Source organism: Poecilia reticulata, chromosome 6, assembly GCF_904066995.2.
Source record: "Poecilia reticulata chromosome 6, P_reticulata-male-v2, whole genome shotgun sequence".
In the NCBI taxonomy this organism is placed as follows: Eukaryota; Metazoa; Chordata; class Actinopteri; order Cyprinodontiformes; family Poeciliidae; genus Poecilia; species Poecilia reticulata.
In genome coordinates, this window is record NC_088835.1 from 15,186,024 (window position 1) to 15,200,312 (window position 14,289).

The 14,289-nt window shown below is 38.8% G+C and overlaps 1 protein-coding gene and 1 long non-coding RNA gene across 2 annotated transcripts in view; one reads left to right on the forward strand and one right to left on the reverse strand.

The window, feature by feature from the left end:
• LOC103466206 (neural-cadherin-like) overlaps positions 1-14,289 on the reverse strand; it is a 132,225-nt gene that overhangs the window by 80,668 nt on the left and 37,268 nt on the right. The window contains exons 2-3 of the mRNA XM_008411644.3: positions 6,707-6,904; positions 1,016-1,241 (exon numbers count right to left, since the gene is read on the reverse strand). Coding sequence (XP_008409866.2) covers positions 1,016-1,241; positions 6,707-6,904 — 424 coding nt within the window. The remainder of the gene's footprint in view (positions 1-1,015; positions 1,242-6,706; positions 6,905-14,289) is intronic.
• Positions 7,591-10,709, forward strand: LOC145551962 (uncharacterized). Its single transcript, XR_014087858.1, has 2 exons — positions 7,591-8,915; positions 9,782-10,709. It is a non-coding gene; the product is annotated as an uncharacterized LOC145551962 (long non-coding RNA).

The following is a 14,289-nucleotide window of genomic DNA, read 5'->3' on the forward strand; positions in this document are numbered from 1 at the left end:
AAAACTTCTTAAAAGAAAAGTTCAGAAGAAATAAATCAGAGAACCCGCAGTACAAACGTATGCATACAACAACAAACAAGTAACAACCCAATTTCTAATTTGAAAAACAGTGTGATTTGCTAATTAACATGCTCAGTCACCAATGTAACAATTAGATAATAACTATGTATTTCTCTGAATTTTGTGCTTTCAAAAACTGTGAAAGTCAGTGAGTAAATGATTGTGTGAAAAACGTGATCAAGCAAAGAGTCAATAAGCAATTTTTGGCTGCAGCTATTACTATGCAAGGCTGTGTTACAGTGCTTAGGAATGAGCTGCTTTGAGGTCATAAACCATTCACACAGAAGTCTCTTTGCAGTCACATTTAATTATTAGTGTACAAATGACCATCCAAAAATGAAATTGCAGAAAATATTTCAATTGAGCATCAAGAGCAGCTGTGTGAACGTAGTATTAGTTCTCAGACAGCACATGTAGTCTTATCTCTCTCTCTCTCAGTGCTTTATTATGCATATGTTCAACTGCAAACCATAGTTTATATGTGTTTTTACTGAACATCCTACTTGGTTTGTTTGTTTGTTTGTAATATTTCAGAAGTCAAATATTTTTAGAGAAACTTCCCGAGGTAGCCATTTTGTTCCCCTTTAAGCTCAATAAAATCTAGGTTTGACTCCTCCAACAATTTTCACTTTAAGAATAATCTTAATTAGAAATGTTCTCTGTTAAACTGTGATCTCCTGGGTCATGCAATTATTCTTATTGTGGCAACAATTGGTTTAACGGTGCCGGAGCATGACTAAATATGCGGCTAAATCTGGGGGAAAAAACAGTCTAATTAAAAGGCAAGACCTCAGAAAGATATCCAATTACTGTAATATATTTTGTAAAGGCTAAATATTTTTAACACGGCGTTAAAAACAATGTAATAAAATCATTTCTTAAGATTCTCTCTGTCAAAGAGCGGAAATGAATCCCTGCTTTTGCACAAGAAGAATAGCACATGTGCAAAACTCACGGCTGTCCTTCCGGGGTGTTCTCTGGTATGGAAATGGCGTAGCTGGTGTTGGTAAACTGCGGCGCTCTGGACCCTGCTACTACAGATAACATGGCAGGTGCGCTGCGGCTTCCCAGACCATCAAGAGCCACCACGCTTAAGAGGTACTCTCTCTCCCCCTGTAGTATGAGCCCCGTGGTCAAAACCTGGCCTGTCTTCTTGTCCACGGCAAAGCAGCCATCGCCACCTGTAGGGAAAATTCAATTAAGATTTTTGTTGTTTCTGAATCCAAAACAGATTTTTTATTTATTTTTTTTGTGAATATTAAATAAAAAGCCACAAGTTACCAGGTTTTCTATTCTGAGTACATGAAAATATTGAAGTCAGATAATAAATTAGATCATTAGAGTAAGTGTGATGTCTAAGTTTCTTGTTAAAATAACTCAGCATACTTAAAATAAGACCAAACTAATTTGCAAGTAACTTTTCAGCAAGATATAGGAGTTTGTTTTAAGTCAATAATTCTTGAATATTGCTTAAAAAAAAGTACGAGCTCGGCTGGCAGATTTTCTCACTTATACCACAGAAAAATTGCATTGTTGAAAGCTAATAAATATGAGATGAACTACCACTTATTTAATGTCAAAGACCTCTAACTAGTAATCCAAATGAATTTACAAGCTGGAAGGACAGTTACAGCCTCAAGGCTCGCTGGAAGGTCCCATAAGCGAATGCTGGCAGTAATGTTGACCTGTGAAGAGTTCAAATAAAGCAAAACAACCAAAATATTTCAAACCAGACATTTCCTACATATGGTGTATAATGTCTCATTGTAGCCAATAATGACACAACACAATCAACTTATTTAGATAGTCCATAAAACATTTGTCTTGGAATAGAAATTTTGCAGAAAATGCATTTGAGGGAGATTATTTACTGAAGGACCATGTTTGTTGCCTGAATACATGTTTGTTTTATAAATTCAATCATAAGTATATGCCGACACCAGCGGTTTGTGACTAGAGGAGATCCGCTTTCTGAACTGCTTGTGAACTGTCTGTGTAAAGAAAAGTAAATTCAGTCAAGATTATCCCATGATGGTGTTGTGTTAGATACAACTGCTTCAGATAACATTTATATATAAATTAGAAGATAGTTTACTGAAGAAAATATCAGACACACTTGAAAACCTTGTGAAAAATAAATTTCAGCAATACAGGACAGATATTTGTTGATGGAAAGTCGGAACCCCCTCACCCCCACAAAGGATCATTACCAAACGTATTTACTCTAATAGGTGTGAACATACAAGAGGTGAAATCAAAATGAGACCTTGCTAAAAATGTAATTCTTGATGTCAGTAAATCCTGTATGAAGATCAAAATAATTCCTTGCAAATCATCTGCAGCAGAGCTGCCATGCCCTCTGTGGTTCTCATCCCATCTGGTATTGGACACATTGATTTTCTTTTTCCTCTAATGCCTCACAAATTAAAAAATAAAAAAGACTGGCAACAATATGGAGTGAATTGGATGTAGTAATTCTTAAAAACAACTTTTCACTGATGTGTGCTGAAAGCATTCCTCAAAAGGAACAAATCAAGTTTGGTTGAAAGCCAAGTTCAGATATAAATGTATACTTGAGTACTTAGAGCATCACGAGAGTATGGGAATGATTCCGAATGAGTTACAAAGTCAGTCAGAAAAAGATAAAGTGATAAAAATCTGTAAAGAAATAATTGTTTTTGACCACATAACTAGAGGGACAATCTTGACTAATCCATTACGCCATTAGGACGGCACTTACTGCTCTACCACATTTCACGGGTGCAGCATTCAGAGATATTGGTCTTTGACAGTTCATCTTTACACAATTTGTCTACATTGTCCAGAGAATTGTCCACTGTCTTTTGTAGCTTCTTCCACAGGTTTTTCATAGGATTTAGGTCAGGGTGCTGAGATTGCTATGGAAGAAATTTTTGTCTGGTGAACTATTCAGGCGTTCATTTCGCGTTATGTCTCGGATAATTAAGTTGAAATACCCAATCCATTTTCATTTTTATGACTCTACCTAATTTAAATTTCAAATCCCCTGTTATGTTTATAACTTCGTGATGCCTTGCACCCTAACAAGGTTTTAAAAGCAGTGAGCATGATGTGATTTTCCAAAAATTACCAAGAGTTTTTATGGCTGAGGTTTGTTCAATGTCACAGTCCAAGGAATTTACAGCAAACACTTCATACTTATGTGATCAAAGGACAGAAATGTTATTTTTATTTTATTTTATTTTTTTTCTAGGATCATTCTCCTACAACTTATTAGTATGTAGACAACATATAATTGTTTTTTTCTGGATATGGTGACCGCAAGACAGTACTCTGTGCTGAAATTCTCTAAAAGCTAAAAAAAAAAAAACAAAAAAAAAAAACAATGGTCTGTATTTTTATGCGCCATAGATGACAGAAAAAATGATGGAAATTTTTGTCAACTCATATTGACAAAAATTTCAATATGAGTTGAATGTCTGTCTCTCTCTTGTCATCCTCTGTTCCTCCATTTCTTTTACTTTCCCTGCTCACACACACACACACACACAATAAAAAACACTTTATTGATTTACATTCAATAAAATGTTGTGGATTGACAATTAGAAAACCACAGAAGCTTTTATACGTTTTAAAATAAATTAACTGTAAATGACTACGGATAAGTGGAAGAAAGTGGATGGATGGATAACTGTAACTGAAAAAAGGCCTCACATACATTTATTTAAAGAAAATGTTGCCCCAATTATTTTTCTAAAGTTGTCATTGTTAGATTATGCTGCAACAAAAATATTATTTTTACTTATAAGGCTTGTAACACTTTTACAGTCAAGTATGCACATTAATGCACACTTTGATTAAATCTTACTCATGTACATCAAGTACTTTAATTTGTGTTTTTATATTCTTTTATTTCTATGACTGTATATTTTAAGGGTAAATTATCACACACTTCATAAGAATGATTGGCATGGGATGTTTCATAATTCCTACATTTCCTCAGAGTAATGCATAAGGGTTTCGACCATGACATTTTAATTCCTTAGTTCCTATTTTGTTCTGCACACTGATAGCTGGTAGGAGTACTGCATCAACAAAGGTAACAATGGGCCATAGGCATCAGAAAGCATAAGGACCGTTAGCATGAAAACCAGGACATGGAAGAAAAATTAATCTTTGAAGAAAGGACCACATCAAAGTTTAAAGAAAAATAAAATTGTATGCAATCAAGGATGAAAGAAATATATTTTTAGAGGAACAAAGGCAAAATATCCAGTGTTTACTACACAATTGTAAAACTATAACAAGTGATATAATAATGAGATATGTTATCAAAAATGTGTTTCTAACATCTCTTTGTTCCAGGGCAACAATCAAAAATATGCTTTTTTTTTCCCAATTCAGTAAACATGGCCATCAACCTCGTGTACGCACTACTAAATGTGCCAAGACATTTAGTAGACCTTACTGTCCCAGAAAAACTGTTTATCCATCATCATCAGTGGCAATGCTAACTAGTCTGAGAATTCTCAACAGGCACTGCTGACAGAAGTTGTAGCATGGCAGAGAGTAAGGAGAATCTGTGAGCAGCGCATACATGAGGTGATTGACAGCACTAAGATACTCCTCCTTGCTGTGATTGTTTGTTTCTGACTGAGCTGTGTATTTCTCTTGTTAACACTGGGAGCATTGGGAGAAGGCAGAGGAGCTTGTTTTTTCACAGAACGTCTGTCTCATACTATACTTCCACGACACAGTGACAGTTAGCAAATATGTAAAATTAATATGTTTATAAAGTTACATACACCAGCTTTAATTAGCTATGATAGGTTGGTTTTGCAATGTCTGTAATCTTATGGTTCTGCTTGAATAGGTGTGGCCAATAATATCTTATAAAGAAAATATGCACTGATGTTGAGTTTATTTGCACAATAACACAATGAGCATTTATATTTTCAGCGAGAGATAAGTGCTTTACATCGAAATTGGTTAAAATACTGTTCACAAACTGCTTTTTGATAAATACCACATTGGAGAGACAGTCTGTGAAGCTCACAGTTTGGCAGACTTGTAGAAAGAATTCTTCGGACTCAATTCTGAAACAAGCATTTTTAGAAGGCAAATCTCCTATTAAATTAACTTCACAGAGCAATAAATTTAGATTGTATTCATGCTTGTGTTAAAGTGAGTGTGGAACCTTAAGATCTCTGGAAATTGTACCCTGTGATATTTCTAATTTCTGTTGACTTTCTCATGCAAGAAACCAGTGTGTGTGCGTATGCGTGTGTGTGCAGTGTTGTCTTTAAATACCTCGCCAGCTGTGCTTAACTAACTTAACTCAAATGCTGCAGTTTATCATATCAAAGTCTTACAGAGTCTCGGCATCAGCATAATTTTAGCTTTCCCAAATTGTTTGAAGGGATAATAATCTTTCTGTGTGTAAACTTATTATTCTGAAATTTAGCCAATCAAAATATTTCTGATAATCCTCACTGACTTAAAACAGAAAGTTTTCAGTTTGATATAAAGTCAGAAAACGCTAGGAAATGCAATAAAATATAAACTGATTTGCCATGGCTTAAGTACACTTTCTTTATTTCCCTTTTTTGAACATCTAATGGCTCTCCACCAAGTGGAGGTGCAAACTGACAAAGAGTTGAACTGACCTGGAGCCAAGAAAATCACATACAACACTTTAATACACAGTTTTTCCCCCCATTCTATCTAATGGCAATGATAGGTCTAAACTTTAATACTTTCACAAGAAGACTCCACAGGGGATTTCACTTGCTCTGCTGTTGGCAATTTCTAAAGAATTGGGTCAAACTGTGGTCATCAAGAGGTCAGTTCATCTGATGACATCCCATAACGGTGTTAATGTTAAGCAGTGGATAAGAGGGTTAGACAAATATGGGTGAAATCCAAACAGGGAGTTGAAATTACTCTGAAGAGAAGTTTGTTCGGCAGAACTGATTTAAATGTCCGTTGACAAACGCCACTACTTTAAAGAGTCCTTAGCACAGTTATAAAGACAATCAGCACTCGGTGCAACTGGGGTTTCAACTCAGAATGAGGACGCTGTGGGATGTCCTGATTACAGTTAAACCACAAGTCAGGGTAAATCAGTAAACCCCACAAGCAACATCAGCACATCCCCCAATCTCTGCCAGCAGCCCTCAATCCCTTTAGCCACCAGGGGGTCCACTATTGTGGCAGGCTTCCAGCAGCCCACTGTATGTGTTTGTGTATGAGTGAATGTGTGCTTGCATGACTCCCTGTATGAAACAGAGAGAAGCAGACAGACAAGAGTGCATGAAAAGTGCATAAACAAATCTGTGAAGGCCTCTGGCTGTGTGTGGGATTGTGTGATAGTGGCTGTGTTTGCAGGAGAGAGAAAGAGAAAGTGGGATGGATATGGAGAGGTAGAAAGAGAAAGAGGGTAAAAAAGGATAAATAATCTAATGGACACATAAAAAGTGTATGAATGCATGAATGAATCTGCATGCCTGTGGCTTTTTGTCTGAACAACTGTGCTGGTGTCAACCTGGGCGTATTCATTTTCATACATTTGCACCTGCCGTGTTTTTTTTTTTTACCAACAGCACAATGTATTTTACTTCTATATGTGTTGTGTATTGTTGTGTGTTAGAGCAACAAAAAAGCTTACCATCTGACAAGAAGTATTCCACTTCTCCACTTCTGCCCTCATCCCCATCAATAGCCTGTAGCTGGTAGACAAATGTTCCTGCCACTGCCTCGGAAGACACAACAGCCAGGTATGGGTATGGCTTCATATTCCACTCAGGGACGTTGTCGTTGACATCAGTGATCGTCAGCTTCACCTTGTTCAGGTACCAGTCTGGGCCTGGAGGACGGTGCGGAGACAGTGGCAGAGATGCGATTACAAAAAGTGGCAGCTGTCATGTAATTGTATGTGTTTGGAGGAGAGACAAGTAACCAGGGAAATATGAAGTACCAACAGTCACTCAACTAAGGGTGAGAGATAAATCCTCTCCTGTAGATGGAAATACATTAATCAGGTAGGAGAGTAATAAATGTCAGTGTTTCTTGTGTAAGTTGTGCTGAACTAATCCCAATGTAGTCTAGGTTGAACCCAGAGACCTATCAAATCCAATTCAAAATATCAGTCTTAACGTTGTGCTAAGGTTTACTCTCCTCTTTCAAAGTCATCATTCCTAGCATGTTATTCTTGATACATGAGAGGAGGTGTACAATCAAGTCAGGGGTTTACATTTTATCCTAATGACATTAGTTTTTTAATGAAGTAGGGCGTGTAACTATGCATTTGAGCATTAAAAGTAAAATTTTGGTGAATTTACTGTATTTTTAATCTGCAAAGCTTAAAAATATGCATTTACCCACTAGGAATGGAGTCAAGGCACATTCTTCCAAGACCAAGACTAAGACCACACTCTCCAAGGCCAAAACCAAGACAAAGACCTGACCTTCCAAGGTCAAAACTTAAATTGAATGTTTGGAGTTTAACTAATATTTTAGGACAACAGAGAGGGTGTGTGTGAGGTGGGGGGGGGGCGTATTAAGTTTGTCCTGTTGGGACATCATATCGTGTTTTTACTATATACTAGTTGATTTGTGGTAAAGTTGAAGTTGGAGGTATTCTTGTGTCTTTATTTGTGCAATACACCAGCAGTCCTGGCAGAAAAACAGGCCTTCTGTATAATGGCCACACCAACATTACTGACAGTTGGTAGCTTGCTCTTTGGTTTTAAAAACTCAGCTTCCCGATTACGATGCCAAATGGTTAAATTAAAACTTTTCTCCATAAGACATTTGGTTTGTCCATGTGAGAAGCTGCAAAGTTCAGCTGAGCTAAGGAGTCAATTTTGAGCAGCATTGCTTTCTTGGTCAACATTCTCTACTGCCATGTTGATGCATTATTGTAGACGGTGGATGGAGAAATGAGGGAGTGCTATTCTTCAGCTTTCCCTTGAATGTACAGCTAAATAGTTCCAACGTAGACACAATATATGTTCTAAAAAGACAATTATCAAAAACTGGCTTTGAGTAGCTTCTTGAATACCCTTCACAAAGTTCTGACCTGAAACATGTTGTAATATGAATCATGCTTGAAAGTTAGGTCTGGAGTAGAAAACCCACCAATTAAAAAAAAAAAAAAAAAAAAACACTACCTTACCTTGCAGAGTGGTCAAAAGTACAATCAAAACCTTTTGGGACCAAGACCAGATACTCAGACAAATATTGGGTGAGCTTTTGGTTAAATATTGGTTAAAGCAAAAACTTGCAGGCATGATTCAGCAGTATTCAGTCAAAAGGACAGCTGAAAAACTTGTAATCAGTAATACAGTATAAGCTCTCAACACCCTAAATTATACATGAAGTCAAAACAATCTCACAGCACTCCCTATATCAAATAATGTCAAGTTAAAAAAATGAAACATTCATTCAGAGTTAAATGCAGGCTGTATTAAAATAAACAATACTGAGTTACTAAATCAAAACGCCTAAGAGCATGGCTAGCTTTTTTTGTGCTAACTCTTATTGGTTGTTTCCACCCGAGAAGTGTTATTCTGCATAATACAAGAAGGAGCTTGAGTTTTTTGTTGTTGTTTTTTTTCACAGATTATCTGTCTCGTTTTAGGACGTAGGGAAACTTTTAATACATACGTATTTTTTAAGTTACGTGCTGCAGCTTTAAGGAGATGTTCGACATTGGAGTCCGTTGTCTGATCGGGAGCCAACGGCGCTACGTCCTTGAAACATTACGTCTCAATATCGGCGGCCTAACATCGAGAGCAGAACCCAGCGTTTTACACCGCTACCCCGATTATTTTTCGGATTATTTGCTTAGTTTTGTGACCGTCATCCTCATCCGGGTGAGTGTTGGCAATTGTGCGCCGCTTTATCTGCTGTCTGGCTGCTCCGAATGTCTTTTTTTCTGCAGTGAGCCTCGATATGGCCGTGTTCCTTAAGGTCTCCGTGTTATTTTGTTTTATTACTTTCGCATGCTTCTTGTGAAGAGCTCAAATAGAATGGTGTTTACACCAGTGTGTACAGGCGGATCAGTTGCTCGGCTGCATGGACCTGGTCTGCTCACTCGTTCCCATACACTCGCTCTTTCAGGCTGAATACAGAAGTGATTCCATGGAAATAACACAGGGACGGCTCCTTTATTTACCACCCGTCTCCCCCGGTAGTTTTAGATCTGATCCGGAGTGAAGTGAAGGCTGCAAACTTTGCTGCGTGGCGTTAGCTTTAACTTGTAGCGACGAATATTTACAAGCCACCGTCTTCTTAATTCAGGATCGCTTGGAAATCCATGAATCCATGATTAACTTCCCCAATTAATCTCAGAGCGTTCAAGTTCCAAACAAACTTGCTCGGATTTGCACTTGCGCAGTGTGAAGGAATGAGATACAGGTGATCGGTTTTTGTAATGGGCAATCACCAATCATACATCACTAATATATAAAGTGCATACCACTAATACTGATGTGGTGTGCCACTAATATAGTGTGCCACAAATATAAATTGTGGCACAAATAAGTACATACAAAAACAAAAGTGATCTGGTATTTATCCAGATGTTTAGAATAAACTCCTCATTGCCAGGGTGGAGGATGGTGGATGTATTAGTTCTACATCAAGTTTCCCAATCAGACTTACAGCATCCGATGGGAGAGAGCCTCAGACACAGTCTCATCTAGCAAGTCTTGGTAATGCTACCTTGATCTTCTCATAGGACTGCATGGATGACGCCTCAAGACAGCAGGCACTTTGTCGCCTGCATGCTGTCTCACTGAAGTGAATAAGAAGATTCTAGGAATCCAATTACCAACTTGCTCTGTCTAAGCTGAGGCTGACTTCAAGAGAGCACAGCAGCACCCAAAGAGAGGCTGCGTGCAAGTACTTCTCCTTATGACAAGCATTGATTCAAACTGAAATTATTTAATGCTTTGCACATGTTAAAATAGAAATGATGTTGAAAAAAAAAATACTCCTGTTAACGTCACAGGCCTCAATATGTATATTTGTTGCCTCAAGAGAAGTGATTCACAGATCTGTGAGCACAAGACAGTATTTCCACAAATACTGGCTGTGATCATGTGTCAACGTGGCTTTAAAGAATGTCAGAAGAGCTGCCAACCAGTTCAGTGGGCTGCCATCCACTAAGGCCATCTGCCTCACCACAGAGAAGAAAAAATTCCCTGCCAAGACAAACATGTTCCCAAACACATGCACCAACAGATTAAAACAGGATTGCAAAAGTTTTGACATCAAAGCAAGTTATCGCAAAGTGACAACGTACTTCCAATCCTCACACATCTCTCTCTACCTCCACGTCCCTCTCTGACAAACACACACCCACCAGTGGACACAAAAACACACTGGTACCTTGAAAACTAAAAGTAGCTATGGGTTACAAATCCTATTATGTAACAAGAACTGTCCACAGGCTACACGTGTGCTTTTAATCCAAGACAAAAGAAGAATTTGTGATGCATCCTGTCACTACCTGAACTCTGAGTCAGTAGCTCTTCTCTGATGTAAACAGCTGGTTTATGTTGTATACATAAAGTCTATGCTAAGTCAGCAAGGTCTGATAAATAGAGCTATGTTCCCTTTGTAACTGCTCCATTCAGGAAATAAATATCTTGCCTTTTAAAGTATACTTCCTCCTCAAATGTTTTCACATTTAGCCATGTTACTATCACAGACTTCAGTTTGTTTAATTGAGAAAGACCAACATAAAGTTGTGAATAACTGTGAAGAACAAAAATATACATAGATTGCAAGATCTTTTATGAATAAAAATCTGAAAAGTGTAGCACAACACTACTCAGTTTTCTAATCTGATACCCCGACATCAATTCTAGTGCAATCTCCTTCCGGACAGTCAGCCTGTGTGAAATTGTATGTCTGTGTAGATCAGTGGTTGTGCAAGACTTCTGTGTGGTCCATCATTTAGACAGACGCTGTCAAAGAGAATCCTGTCATGATCTATTTTTACCCATACAACTGCATTCAATTTTTGTTCAGTTAAATTAGTATTCAACAAAAATACACATGGTGCCATCATAACATATTAAGCAAATGAATACATAACTTTTTTCTCCACATTGACAAAACGAACTGACTGTGGCGTCAGTAAGCAATCAATTGGAACAATCACATTTAAATTATGAATGTGGACATGAGCTATGCATCGGCTTGTACATATAATCAAATATCTCAGGGTTTTGATATTAATCTGAAGGATGAATCAGTGCTCTGTAGCCATAGTGAAGACTGAAATTGCAAGTAAACCTTCAGCCAAAATTTTGAAACTGGGGAACATTTCTCCAGTTGAAGTGGTCAGAAGTCGGCAAAAAATCCCATGGAGTGCACTCCTTCTTCACTAAACACAGTCCTGGAAAGCGAGATGCGTTCAGTTCAGTGTCCAGGTCAGAGCTGATACTCAGATGGGAATATTTCTTTTTTACTGACTGACCTCTGTGATGTACTCTGTGCATGAAGTTGGATATGGCTGCGTGTGTGCCCCAAGCAATCAGGTGAATGAATTGTAATCCTTCAAAATAAAGGATGGCCTTTAGATTTTTCCGTCATTGTTTAAAAGAAAAAACAAAACAATCAAATACCAAAATTATTCCGTTAACACAATCCCTGGTGTAGATCCACCTGTTATTCATAGGCATGACAGTTTCGAAAAATAATAATAAAAAAAAACCATTGGTGTCTGGGCTTTCCGTTAAAGATAGAGTGAGAAGTTTGGTTGTCCAGGAGAGGCTCAGCGTAGAGCTGCTGCTTCTCCATGTCGAGAGGAGCCAGTTGAGGTGGCTGGTTAAGATGTTTCCTGGATGCTTTCCTGGTGACGTGTTCTGGGCACGTCGCACCAAGAGGAGACCCAGAGGAAGACCCAGGACATGCTGGAGGTTTCTCATGTTTCTCAGCTGGCTTGGGAATACATTGGGATTCTATCTGGTCTGGATGGGTGGACAGACGAAGCTGCACACATGGCCATCCACCTGAACTGACAGAGCTGCAAAAGAGAGCTGACATTCTTATACTGAAGCATGGCATAGGTAGCATCTTGGAGTGGGGAATCTTTATCAGTATGGACAGGGAAGGTTTTCAGAATTGAAAGATAGATGCTGCTAAATGTTAGAATCTTAGGTTGTTTTGTAGTTTGATTTGATTCTCGTTTCTTTCTGTGTTAGTTTCTTATTTCGATTTGTTCAGTCTAATTCCTTTCACCACGTGAAAAACAGACGTAGAGATCACAATTCTTTTTTTTTCTAACTGGTTTACATTTAATTTTTGATAGAAAATGCAATTTAACACGCTCTGCACTAGTTCTGGAGCATTCACATCTAAATACAAAAGCTAAAAAGTGTGTGACAGCTCCTAAAGGGATTGTTAGAAGGATAATAACAGAGAAAGGAAGAGCTGGAGGAAGGAATTAATCTAACTTTCTCCTCTGGGGTTTAAAAGTTCCTCTGCTGAGGAGAAAAAAGTTCAGGCTAGACTGTGACGGCACTTCGTTTTGGATAAATAGCCACTGTATCGTGTGGGCAGAAAAAGCAATCAATGTTCTGATGTTATCTCCTAAAATGTTGACAGCGGCAATTTATGCACTTTAAGCCAGATCATCCTGCCCTGGAAGACGGAACAATCCTTTCATGATGAATAATGAGAAAGGATAAAGATTCTGCTGCAAAGAAGAAGGGGGGTTAAAAAGCACTTAATCAAAAAGAAATCAGAGCTCTAGCACTTAACATTTAGTTAACTATAAAATCTTTGCAGGGAGCGATGCAGGACACATTCCTTGCCTTCTGCTTGTTGGTGTCTTTCCCAAACATGTCTCTGTGGTAATGGTGGAGATGATTTTACAAGGCTCCATCTAATTAGCTTGTTACAGAGAGACTAATCAGAGCCAAGGCAGATAATTAGAGCCTATCAGCTCTGGAATGATAATGAAGAATGTACACGGGTGTGTGCACGCTTGGGAGGTGCGGGACTTATGCCTGAATGGACCAGAGAGAGAGCGAGAGAGAGAACACGTCTCGTGTTCTGAGGCTACAAACGTGAGCAATTTCTCTCTGATCTGTAGAGTTAAGCAGAGAGTTGGCTGTGAACGATGCCCCACAAGCACCAAACCGACACGGGCTGCCTCACCTGACTGGGACAAAAAAGATGTGATGAAATAACAGGCAGAGCCTCACAGACTCCAGTGGATTTTTCAAAGTCAAATATGCCTTGTGCACTCTGTGTGATGAAAAGCTAGCCTGTGCTGTATACTACAATCCCATAAGGATAAGAGCATCAGCTGGCTGGCTAGCATAATGTATCATGAAAAGTCCATGGCATGGTTGGCTCTAATACAATGACTGTAGTGTGTTAGCATGAGTGTGAATTGTGCAGGAGTGTATGTGAATTCGCTCTCAGTGCATGCCCAGTCTGTTGATGTTTCCTGCTGTTAATCCTCTTCTTGGGTACGTGCTATATAAAGCTGCTAAGTGGCTTGCCAGTTAGGAAAAAAAAAAAGTTGTCTCAAGTGCTTCTATGCACACATGCACTACCCACAGTGCAAGGACAGGGAGTGTGTGTGGGAAGGGGATGAGAGGAAACAGAGTAAAGGAGAGAGGCACAGATACAGAAACACAAATATCTACAGAGCGAGCGAGAAAGAGGCTGAGAGGCAGGAAGAGGCAGGCAGCATGGTGGAAGGAGTATCCTCTGATACTTAACAGAGAGCGTAAAATACCATATCAAAGACAAGAGGGTACACAAGGGATGTACAACAAACAGCAGAACAGAGCAAGAGGTAGCAGGAACAACACTGACTGGTAGGAAAACACGAGGTAGCAGACCATGAGAGCAAAAAATTAAGACGGAACACAGAGTGTAATTAATAACGCAGGGTTTTTCCACATGCATCCCTCGTTCCCTCTACTTCCATTCAGGGAGAGAATTAGGATACAAATACGTCTATGTGGAGTTAAACAATTTGCGTCTGCAAGCATAAACATCAATGGCCCGTGTGAGACGTGGAATTTCAGAGGGTGCATTTTTAGCAGCAAGTGAATGGAAAGGGAAAATCAGCTCAAAGGGGGAGTAATGAGGTACATTAACCAAATGCTCGCAGTGTTAAGAAGGCTCTACTCCAACCTATGTGCTTAAAGCGAAGTGTGAAGCCGTCAGCAGGAGATCAACGTGCTGGAAAGCGCAAGGGACAGAAATCTATTAACA